Here is a 12842-nt window from a genome sequence, read left to right as displayed (position 1 = left end):
CCTGCTCTAATGCATATGCATGTAGGTTTCCTTGTGTTAATTTACACGTGACTTTGGATACGCAACACATCTATCTATTAGCAACCAAGTACTTTCTCACGTTAAATAGAGACACAGTGCTTATGCTGGAAGTGTAAGCTATTGATTACTTGAATAAGACACTTATCTTCTAATAGACTGGTCTTTTCCACAAACCCTTTTCTCCACTTTATTATTATAATTATTTTTTTAAATATATTTCTTTACTTTTGTTGTAAGAGTAATAACACGCTTGTAGAGCCACGACAAATGTAAGAAGCCTCATAGTAACAATGTAAAGCATCAACATGGCATACAGAGTGGCAGCACAATTTTAGTTAAAAATCGAAGTAAAGGTCAGGCATCATGTTTTTAGGGTGTAAAGAAAGTGTTATAAAGTACGTGAGGATAGTGCGTGTCAGAGGAGAGATTGAACGGATTAAACTTAGTTTAGTGCCTGACTGCACATGCAAATGTACAAGAGGGTAAATAAAACCGGCTCTGCAGTTTAAAGGGAGTGAACTAGTGGGCAGAATTCCCTAGGAGGCTTTCTGTATGTAGTAAATATGGAAGACAGATCAAGAATAAACTGTACTAAGGGGCATCCGGTTCGCCAGAAAGAGGCTTACTACTTGTGGTATCTGCCCGCTTATGCAAAGTCAGGGAGCTCGGTCAGCCGATATCCGCCGAGGGTTTATTTATTTCAATTATAAGGTCATGATGGTAACTATTATTGTATGTACACGACCTTTTTTTTTTTTTTTTTATATATCGTGTAGAAAATGAGCATAAAGTTCCCCTCTCGATTCCACGCCCCGTCTGACATCACCGGCAACCTTATAGAGAACCATTTGATTGGACTGTTTCACCAGCAATGACAATGTTAATTTATAAGGAGGGGTGGATAAAGGGGGAATTTAAATTTGGCAAAAAAAGTACAGTTAAAGTTATATGGTGGTGGGTACTTAAAGGATGGAGGGCAGATAACATAGTTCTGGGCTGCCTATAGGGACACAATAGACCAGACTACTTCAACACATTAAGTGGTCAGGTTGCTGTGTCCCTGTCCCCTAAACCTTGCAATGTAAAACATTGATGTCAGATAAACTGCAATATTTACATTTCAGGGTTAAGACTGCCTCTAGTGGCTGCTTCTCAGACAGCCATTCCTCGATTTACATAGAGTTTAACTTCGTGAAACAATGCTGGATGTCCTCAGTCTTTGCATGCGGTCGTCATCTAAAAAAAAAAGTCAGTGCTTTTCTAATGGAAATGCGTGTTCGAGGCTTGCAGCGCACGCACATTGGGTATCCCCATTGCCGGGACATCGGAGGAGGTGCAGTGAAATTCTCTGCGCTGAAATCAGGTAAGTTAATGAAGGGATTTTTAACCCTTCATTGGTGTGCATGAGTTGCTGTGGTAAAGGGACACTATAGTGGTTTAGTCATGTGTGCCAGTGGTGCAGCTCGCCCTTTGCACTAAAGTGCAAATATCTCTGAATCTGCTGAGTTCCCAGCAGAAATGCTGCATATACAGACTCCTGCCACCACGACCACTTCTAAAAGCAGAAGTGATGTAGTGGTTGACATAACCCTTTAAGTAAAATGTCTGGATGGAGATTTGAGTTACAAGGTACTATAAGTTTTACAAGGTGATGAAAAATAAAACTGGTTGCTATGGTATTTGAATGTGCTGACTCTTTCTTAGATTCAAGTTGAGCTCTCGATCCTGTGCAAATTTGTCAAAATCTAGTATGAGAGAAAAGCCACTAACTGTGTGGCAGCACCATGCCTCATTTTTACATATCCATAGATACTACAATGCGGCTAAAGAAACAGTTTCTGCTATTTATTTGCATGTTCGTCTAAATTCCCTCTATACGCCATGTGTTAATGTTTCACATGCATAGTATCCAGGCTGTCGAAACACACATTTACATACGGAAGCTGTTAGAAACAGTGTTATTCCCAATCTGAGTGTTTGCCTCAGGTAGATTGAGTCTGTGTGCTCATTTATTATGCATAGACACGGATGTGCCTCCAGTGACTGGAAAGACTACCCTGATTACTTTTCTTGTCTGTTAAATGAATATTTGCATTTATTCATCATCTCTCAAAATCCAGTGGTAATGCAACGACAATAGAAACACTGATTGTTTTTGCTGACCTAAACTGGAAAATAGTCGGTGCACTAGAGGTCACCCTAAGCACCTCTTGCCCCAGACAACTGGTAATCCTTCTGTGATCTGGTTTTAACAAGATGCAGAAAACATTAAATTCAAACATTTTGGCCCAGTTTAGAATGGCAACATGCAGCTGCAAATATACCATTTCACCAAACCCCCAAAGTTTTGCTGTATGCCATTCTCTCTTTCAAAAATGCTCATTATGGGGTAATAAAATGACAAACTGCTTTGAACAGGTTACATAAGGTAGGATGAATTCTAGACTATTGTTGATGACCTTCTCATGTGGTCGTTGCCATAGAAGTTGTCATTACGTTTTACCTATGGTCTGCTGTCAAATTTCCTTTTCTTTGCCAATGGGCTGCTGGTTAATCTGTCCAATTCAAGGTTGGTGGTGTTCACCTGGCCTCTCTGGTGGTGTTCACCTGGCATCTTTAACCGGATGTTTTACCCCACACAATTTCTGTTCACTAGATATTTTTATTTTCTAAACATCTGTTAATTGCAAGCTAGCAGGTATGAAAATTCATCAATTTCTGACCAGGTTAAATCATTAAACACTGCCATAACATAGATTATGTGTCTTCATTGTTAGGTTTGTATTTAGCCTCTTTACAGTATCTGTTGTGTATTTATGCAGTGAGTGGCTGTAATGCTGCACACCCCTACTGGTACTTCAATTATGATTTTTTAACATTTTCCTCTTTCGTTACAATTTCATATTTTGTTTTGAAAATCTAGCTTTACTTAAATCATTGGTGTAGGTAGGTAATTGATTAAATATTTCATCTTGCTCCTAGACCTTTATGACACCATTCACCTCTATATTGAGGTATCCTATCATAATCACACATCTGCACTCAATATTTGAGTTTTGATGAAGCATTCACCATTTCTGCTGTCATTAAATCCTGCTAATAAATAGTTTTTTCATCAGGTGATGCAAATTTGGAAGTTCTATGTGATCACTATAAAACTTTTAGGGTGCCAATAATAGGATCATTCTATAATATTCACAACTACCCAGCAAAATAAAATACTCACAGCGCACTTGCTAAGGTTTAAATAGTAACATTTACTTACCCTACAGATCCCTTGTCTCCATGATGCTATCCCGCCTCCTGGCTCTGATCATCAAGATTGACCATTTCAGCCAATACAATACTTAATTGGGAGGCTAGTGTGCATGTGCAGCAAAACGCCATGCCTCCAACAGTCAAATGCTCTGTAGGGGAGTAATTGAGCTGTAACCTACTAGAGGTGTGTTAACCCTAAAATGGCTGGGGCATGGAACCCAGACAAATTCACTAGAGTCCCTTTTAAGGAAAATCCCCCCCCCCCAAAAAACTTTATTACACAACATTTCCTTATATTTTGCATATGAAAACATTCCAGGGCCACCTTTATTTCTTTTTGAGTGTCTGATTTATTATTGGGTACACTTAAAGTCTATTATTCATTATATACCTTATGCTAATCTGACCTCTTTATATTCAGTCCTAATGGAAGACGAGAGATGTTGTGCGTTTCTTATAATTGACACAATGGCATTCCATAGCGGTAAATGATCAGATACTCTGTATTTGCATTATAAAGGTGTATGCATGTTGTAAGTTTGAAAGAACTTTTCAGCTATTGCCCATTCTCTTCAGTTTATCCTGATCCTTCCCTCATCCTTTTAATGCCCAAGTGCGTATTGTTGCACCTCTTCATTATGACTGGTAGTAGCTAATTTTGTACTGTGACATGATCCCTCTTTAAGTTACATTATAGTGATTTGTCTCGGCTGTGTTGTATGCACCATGCACTCACCATATAATTTACCTGTTTTCTGAAAAACTAATAAACAATTATCTAAAATGGGAAGGAATTGAAAATTCTAATGTCAGTTATATAATTGTATGGATTAGAAATTAATCATAATAATAAGCTTATGATGAGGACCATGGTATTTTATCAAGGGTAGCTCCAAAGAAATGAAAATCCGGCTAATTGCGTAGACCGTTATCAGATGGCAATTGAGAGGTCCATTTATTAGGACCAAGCTTTCATTAAATATGTTGTCATTAAGTAAAGGAAATTGTGGTATTTATTTCCCCTAGAAGTCCCGTTTTGGAGGGAATTGTCTGAATTGTGATACACCGGTAGCGTTTAGTCAACTTGACACAGGCAAAACTATTTGTTTTTGGGCACCATGTTTGTTTTGTACTCTATTGTTCCTCATATTTTTTTCACACTATTTATATCACCTTTCATTAATACCACCTTCTTCTTTTTCTGTTAATAATCTAATCTATCATTCTCTTTCTTTCTCTCCCTCTCCTCCTACCTCTGTCCCAATCCCTTCCACCCTCACCCCGCAGAGCGGCTCTACTGCCAAATGGAGAAAAACCGGCTTCTTTCTTGCGAGTTGAAGGTCACCCTTCATGACCTCTGCGATTGAGGTCCTGCTGTATTTTAACATGTTGGGGCTCCCTTTACACCTACCGCAGTCTAGCTGGCAAACTAACCGTTCCTGCAGACATGGGGCTTCCATTAGTCATGCTACTCATCATCCTATTACCTATGCCCTGGGGGTTTCAAATGTACATGCATGTTTGAACTCCGTTCCTGTTACTCAAAAGCTAAGCTTTCTCTTTCCTTTTTTGCGACAACAATCAAATTAAATTTTTTATTTATAACGATCCCCTGCTTCCAGGAGGCATGCTCTGAATGGCTTAATCATCCCCCCAAAAAATACATCCTGCTTAAAATTTCAGGCAGCTAGTGACTTGTGAACAGGTTTTAAAGTAGTGGATTAAAAAATAAAGCAAACGTATTGATAGACTTTTTATTGTGGAAATCTTAAATCTGCTGTTAATGACTTGCAACAGAATTGATGGTTATTCGAGGAACAGTGGTAGCCAGACTTTTATTAAGTAATGGTCACCCATGTCTTGTGCCATCGTGATTTTTGAAGAGTATTTGAATCAGTCATCAATTCTGAGAACAGAAGTTGAAAAATCCAGCAAGTATTAAAGGCTTTAACCGAAGTTTAGATGATTGTTAATTTCAAACCAGGATATTTAGCATATGGGCATACATTGCTCAAAGTTTTTCTGCACTTTAATGACTTGACATCTTAAAAGACTAATGTCCTGTTTTAACTCCTTATCCTCCTAGGAAACCTATTTTATTGGTTAAATTGAATAGCAATTTGAATTAATTTAGTGATTTTTCTACTGTAAGTCTGAACATTTTTATTCTTCCATCACAGTGGTGCTAAAGCAGCAGGTAATAGCGACTCTTGCTCCCTTACATGTGCAATGGGTGCATTACTGTTCACATGTCACTGCAGCTTCTGAGTACTGTGTGAATTGCTCGCTCAAACCATATTCTATGTGTCAATGTGTAGGTCAAGCAAGATTTTCTGTACCAATTAATGAATTCATCTGCTTTACCTCATAGGCAAGTGAGTTTTGGTGTCTTGGATCAGGTGATATGTATAAGCAGTTGTTTGACGTTGCAGCTGGATTCATGCTAATAAACTGAAAGTATATTGTTTGGCAATTTATAAGTTTCCTTCCACTGTGCATGGAGTTTGAATCCCACCTCACTCCACCAAGCATTTAGCCCTATCACATCACCCCATAGCATGCTCACTTTAATGTGTTGAATGCTATTACCCACAATAAGGCAACTCTTTACCTCATGTATAGCTTGTTGTGGTCTAATGCCAGGGAAGTGCTGTGTTTCTGTCGTGGGGGGGAGGGGGGGAGGGGGAAATAGTCCCTGTCCGTTTTATGGCTCAGTCTATAAACCCCGCATGTCTGAAAATGCAGGATATCTCTAGATGATATGACTGTTTGGTTTCAGTTAACAACCTAATAAAACTCCTTGTGGAAACTTTGAACTAGTGCTCTCTTTTACTTTCTGGTAATTAAGCCTTTTATTAAGTGTTTTTGTAGTGGGTCCTTGTACCGTATGTATCTGTTCTAATGGTAGTGGGGGACACACTCGCACATTGAAAAGTAATTTTAGAGGTGGGTTAAGAGTCACAATGCTTGGTCTACCAATCGTATTTAGTTTTCATTTACAATAACTTGCAAGCCCCAAATATATACCTGGCCAGTACCATATGCAGTGTGTATGTGGGACACCAAATCTCCCCAGTCAACAGTGCATGGAGCTAGGTTAGTAATATGGGGTGCATAAACATAAAAATCCTCATCACCCCCGACTCTGAACTGCCCCCTAATACACAGGCTAAATTTAACAATGTGCTTCCATTTTGTAATAATTGCGGTCTAAACAAACCTGAGAAATTCCATTTTTATTTTTTATTTTCATTTGTCTACACTAACACATAAAGGGTGGAAACGTACGTTGAGCCAGTATTATTTAAAATTGATTGGCTACATTCTTGCCACCAGACAGTGGAATTTGAAAGGCAGATATCTTAAACAACCTGACAGTATGAGTCTGTCATTTTCTTTTGTCCCGCCTATTATGTGACAAAATTACATTTGTACTTCAGTTAATATTTCATAAATATCTATAATAAAATATTTTTATATTTCTTTTTCTACCACTATGAAGGTAAAGACAGAACAAACAAAAAAATCAAGTGTGTAGAATAGCATGTGTTATAGGAACTGGGTTCTATAGGTAAAATAAAACTGCATTATTCCCCCCCCCCCCCATAACTTAAGGTGCCATTTCAGGTTTAATCTCCAGGTTCCAAAATGTTATTTTTAACTTTTACACATATTGGCGCCATATAAAAGTTTCAGATTCCAAATACAGCGGTGCTGATTCCTTTATTCCGCTGCACGTGTTTGTAAACCGTGGCTTTCATATTGTTTTTGTTTCCTCGCAGACTTTTGTTTTTAAAAGGAATGCTTTATCAAAGAAATGAGGGGTTGTAGAATATTTAAGGATTAAACCTAGTCCGGTCACTTTAAATGCATGCTCAAATACAAACAGATTGTGGTTTTACCGAGATAAGGTAACCCTCAGTGAACACGTTTTGTGCATTTGTATTTTTCAAGGGCACATTAATGCATCAGTTTAGTTGCGGGGTGCTCCTTAATATTTTCCAGCTTTATGTCTACTTGGTTTTCTGTTGTATGTGGATAGGAATTTGTGATTATTGAAATTTTGGCGATATATGGAGTGCTGATGCACCTTTTCTGCTACACCTGTCCGTGCCACTTCACTGCACAAGAGCCACACCTCTGCTTGTATCTTCTGTCTTATTGATATAAGCTTGCACAGTCGGGCTGGCTTCACAGCTTCTGAAGAGTTTGGGCCATTGCTGTTCCTCCATCCTTCTTCACTGTTGACATTTATGTTCAATAATGTCCCCTTTTCCCTCCTGCCAGATAAGATACTAAACTCCAAGGAAGAGAATACCAAGATACAGAAGGTGTTGGAGGACACTATGCAGGAAATTCGTGGCTTGTAGATGGGACTTTCCTCTCTACCATCCAACAGCGCCGGGCCTCTCCCAGCACGCCATGTGTTTCTGCCAACCGTCACCACCATTGCTCAACCTTCCCCACTATGTGTTCCAGCAATTATGCCCAGTCTTGTGGGCTGGCAATGTTGCCACCTTATTCCTGTTAATTGACTATAAACCAGTTGACTGCCCTGTCTGTGCAAACATCGCATATTAATTTAATGCAAATGGGGAAGAGAGATCCCCTTATTACTCTTGTTATTAATCTGTGCACTACCTCTTTCTCCCTCCCAACAATGTTGTCCTTACGTAGAGTCTTTGGTTTGGTTAAAAAAAAAAAAAAAAGTCTGATCATATGCTAAATGATCAATTCTGTTTATTTTTTTTTCTCTATAACTGTTTCCCTGGGAAGAGATTGTGGGAGTTAGTGTGTGTCGGGGTTTTTTTTTCTTTTAACCCCTTAAGGACACATGACATGTCTGACACGTCATGATTCCATTTTATTCCAGAAGTTTGGTCCTTAAGGGGTTAAATAATGAAAAGCCTGTAAATTTTGGATTATCCTCTGGTATTTCTAACTGGTTGGGAGTGCAACCCAACGTTCTATCTAAAGCCAGTCTGGTCTTGTAGCCATTTCTAGATGGCTTATTTATCTGCGCCCCTGTGTTCCATTATAGCTATCATGAGCTGACACTATTGTTTAGACTGCTGGGTGAAGCTCTGTCTGATTTATTTGAAAAAATAAAAATTAAAAAAAATGGCAGTTTTTATACCCCACATTCGTATCCAGGTTACTAATTAGCTGTGTCTAACAATTTAAAGAATGTCACAGTGCCCATCTGCCAATGCCAGCTTTTCTAGGTGATGCTGTATCTTTACCACAGTGGTTTTGCTTTTAACTTTTGCACACCTGTCAGACTGCTGACTAGGAGTAGGGAGAGGGTGAGAGGCAGCTTTCTCAGACTCACAATTCGCTTTATTTCAATTCAAGCAAATAAATCTTTGTGTGCCACTTTTCAAACAGTCTGTGTGTCCTGTCTGCATTTTGAGGGAATGGATAGCATTGGGATATCGTGCCCTCAGAGGACGCACAATGTTGTTGTCTCCCATGCCTTTTCTAATTACGACACCTGTTTTTGGCCAGTAATTATGTCAAGCATTTGAAAAGGTGTTTCTTCCAGGGATTTAAATATTCCTAAAGGTTTTTATATCGTAAAACTATGGCTGAAATATCACATGACCCCCATTCTTATACTAGCCAGTTATATAAAATACACGTGCCCTTATCTGAAATGGTCAGCTGACTAGAACCAGCAGGTTAGGTTGTCTGGTTTTCATATGCTTGAAATAGAAGCTAAGTTATGCACACTATATACTATTGTCATCCCTTCAGTGACCGCCTTTAGGTGAGACCCATGTTCTCTAAAAGGGGTACACTAATGGAGTTACCTTTGCTTATGTGCTTATTGAACATAACATTTGGGAGAATATTATCAAAAGCTGGTCTGGTGAGTATTCAAAAAAATGAATAAATGCACTGGTTAAAAGTGGTTCCTTTCAATCGTTCATGGATTCCAGGAAAAAGAATGAGGCACTACCCATTAATGCTGCTATGGTTCGCTCAGAAAATTGTTTTAAGTGACGGAGTAAACTCTCTTATGATTAAAAGAGAATTAATGTTTGGTATGTTATAGAGTATACGTTTTTTTTTTTTTTTTTTTTTTTTTTTTTTTTGGAGGGTGGAGGGAGAAGATGATAGTCCTGTAATGGTCATAGACATTTAGTTTACAAGATTTTGGACTGAAGGACTTGCCTCCAATCTATTCTTGCATGGGATGTGCAGTGATTGTCAACCCAGGCTGCAGGTTGTGTTTATGTATAATCATCTGCCTCAGTATGGACTGGATGCACTCATTGATTCCTCACTCTGCTTGAAATGTGCATTGCTACACAAATCATGAAATGGTGCATGATTATGGACCTCTCTGTTCTTCCATTACAATGGTGCTAAAGCAGCAACTTACTACTTCATGCTCCTTCATGTGTAATGGAGACCTTCCCATTTTTTACTAATCTGCTTCACATGCCAATGAGCGCTCTGTTGGTGCAGATGTTTTTTGTTTTTTTTAAAGCATATTTTTGTTTTTTTAAATTGCTGCTGGCTACTTATTTATTAATGGAAATTATTTTCTGTCACTGTGTGTGGATATTTTATACACCCTTCTTTGACTTCTCTCACTAACACGCTCTCCTGATCTGTTCACTTTAATGCATTGAATGCTATTACATGTGATATCTTTACCACTTTCACGTTTAGAACACAAGCCATGCACAAGTCAAAGTGATGTCTAACACAATGACAGTTAACAGTATTATGTCTTAGTCTGTAATATACGCATGTGCCTGTAAGGGCTAGGTCATCCCCAAATTATCTGGCTGATTGGTGTTCATCCGTGACCTAATAATTAGTTGGGAGACCTACCCGTTCTGTTTAAGTCCTTACAGGTCGCACAACTAATTCCAGAGTTCTGTGAAGCTTGGCTGTGCTTGGGGTAACATTTTTTTTTTAATTTCCATAACTTTCAAGACCTAAATGCCAGATTCCAAAAAAATAAAATGGTAAAATGGCTAGTGTTTACTTAGGTTTATGCTATGATTTATTACATTTTCTGTTAACCCACTGTATATATTGTTAAATTTAGCTTTCTAGCCACACTTCTCCTTGGCTCCAGTTGGGGTCTTCTCAGGGTGTGGAGTCATTTGTCTTTCAATTCTGAGACCCGTCAGCCCAGCTCAGACGGACTGGAAATGACTCCCTTTATATGAGTCAGTATGGCTAAATTTACTAGCTACATTCTTGCCAGAGTGAGATTAAAAAGTCAGAAGGATTTTTACATCCTGTTGGCATAATTTGGTCTCTGTCCCCTAAAATGTCTTAACATGTCTTTAACACAACTGTAAGCATAGGCTATTGACCATCTTTATATTGTAAATCCCATTTGATCTGGTAATCTACAGTTGATCTACAGTTAATCTGCAGTGCTTTAAATACAGATACTTTATAGATTAGATTATATTAAAATGTAATACATTTCTGGTTTTCAAATTTCCAAAAATGTGTTTGATACTTGTGTGTATCCATGTTCATAGTACGATGTGGAAGTTTAGAGTGTATAAATAGAAGTACCATTTCTCAAGTTCTCTGTGTAGGTATGTATAGGTGGAGATTATAGGTTTGTAATTTGTGAACGGTTCAGTTTCTTGGTATAATTCAAAGGATCTGGAGCGCTTTCTGTGGAGTCGAATGTGAATTTAGGTGTAAGATTTGATATTACATTGGCTCTCACTTGCCAAGAGCCAAACCTCCGCTCTCCTTCTGACTTAGTAAGGTAGGCTTTGTGATTTATGAAGAGTTTGTTCCATTGCTGTTCCTCCATGCTGCTTTACTATTGACATCCATCCTGATTAATGTCCCCTTTTTCCTCTTGCCAGATAAGCTACGATGCACCAAGGAGGAAAACTCCAAGATGCAGAAGATGTTGGAAGAAACAATGCAGGAACTTCACAACATGTAAATGGGGATGTCTATCAACCATCATTGTCGCTCCTGCACCTCTCCCACCGCCCTATGTGTCTCTGCCAACCGTCACCGCTGTTTCTCAACCTCTCCCATCATCATACTTCCAGCAACTGGGTCCAGTCTTGTGTGTTGGCAATTTTGCCATTTTCCTCTGCCAATGGACTCTAAACCAGTTGACGGTCCTGTCTGTGCAAGCTTGGTATTTTAATCTAATGTAAAGGGGACCAGAACCCTTTTTTTTCTCCTTATGTTATAGCCTGTGCACTACCACTTCCTCACTCCCAACAAGGATTTCTTTATGTGGACTGGTTCCCCCTACCCCATTTTCGACTGTGCCCAGTAACGCCTCCTAATAATGCATCCGGAGACTAACTGATATTTTTATGGACCAAATAATGTTGCTGCTCTGTTTCTGGCTGGTTTCATTGCCATGTGGTGCCAAATGGGTGGGTGATTTAAATCGGTTTAGTTTCTTTTTGGATATGTAATTAGGCTTTCCCATGGAACTGGTGATGTGAGTTGATGCCAGGGGCTTGTAGAGAAATAAATGAAAGCCTGTAAATGGTTATAATCCTCCTGTACTTCTCACAGGTAGGGAGTATACCTCACCATAGGTCTTTTCTCATGTCTGTGAGTCCAGTCTGGTCTTGGGAGTCATTTTCACACATATTACTGCCCTGTGAACCCTACATGGTATTATGGCTAGCTGTGTCTGGCATTGGGCATCGTGGAGTCTTTGAACCTCTTAATATATTCTGCTCTTATGAGAACGTAGTGTATGGATTATGATTTTTTTCCCCATAACCTCTATCACTTTTGGGGTGGAGAGCAAAGGATTAACTTGTTTGTTTAATAGACATCAGGTTGGGAAAGCCATATCCTACTACAAATTTTTTTTTTTTTTTTAAATGTATCCACGGGCCTCCCTCCCTCATCTGGAATCCTTATTCCAGGTTAATCATGTGGTCTTATCAGTCAAGTTAAAGAATGTTTTCTTAAAGAAAAAGAATTCTAATCCCATACAGTTGTGGCCACAATCATGTCACAGTGCCCATCTCAAAACGCCAGCATTGCTAAGTACCACTGCCTCTTTATTACCGTGGGATTGTTTTTAACTTGCACACGTGTCAGACTGCTCACTGTTTGGGTGAAGGGAGAGGGTGGGGGCAGCTTTCTGGGACTCGCTTTGGTGCAATTTGAGCAAATAAATTTTCATGTGCCACTTTTCAAACAGTCTGTGTGTCTTGTCTGCACTTTGAGGGGGGAGATGGGAAATCATGTCATGAATGGTCATATTTTGGGTGTTTTTTGTTTTTTTTTCTTTCATTTTTATAAATATCCCAACCCCTTCTGTCACCTTAAACTTCACTTTTTCCTATTGTTAGCTCTTTCCGAATCTGTGTTTAATTTTTTATGTTTCTCTTTTTAAAACATAGTAGGGACTGTATATTTCATACACTTGACAAAACTTGAGAAAAGGAGGAGCTTAAGGCAATCTCTTCCTTCAATTCCTTTGTTCGCTTAATAACTTGGCAAAGGAAACGGAGCTTGCCTTAAACTTCACCCCTTGTCTCGATTTGTCAGGTATGGGAAAAATAGACCCTAATTTCTTATATTTT

The 12842-nt window shown here is 38.9% G+C and overlaps 1 protein-coding gene across 7 annotated transcripts in view; it reads left to right on the top strand.

The window, feature by feature from the left end:
- Nucleotides 1-12454, top strand: part of TPM3 (tropomyosin 3) — a 46592-nt gene extending 34138 nt beyond the window's left edge. For 4 of the 7 annotated variants that reach the window (XM_063438925.1, XM_063438924.1, XM_063438930.1 and 1 more), the window contains one exon: nucleotides 4567-6095. In XM_063438925.1, coding sequence (XP_063294995.1) covers nucleotides 4567-4646 — 80 coding nt within the window. In that variant the 3' untranslated portion in view covers nucleotides 4647-6095. Of the gene's footprint in view, nucleotides 1-4566; nucleotides 6096-7566; nucleotides 8075-8155; nucleotides 8667-11135 lie in introns of those variants that run through there. The other 3 variants (XM_063438923.1, XM_063438926.1, XR_010086266.1) reach the window with 2 other exon arrangements.
- Nucleotides 12455-12842: the final 388 nt, after the last annotated feature.

Source organism: Pelobates fuscus, chromosome 13 (assembly GCF_036172605.1).
Source record: "Pelobates fuscus isolate aPelFus1 chromosome 13, aPelFus1.pri, whole genome shotgun sequence".
Taxonomy (NCBI): Eukaryota; Metazoa; Chordata; class Amphibia; order Anura; family Pelobatidae; genus Pelobates; species Pelobates fuscus.
This window is presented reverse-complemented; position numbering and strand designations above follow the sequence as displayed.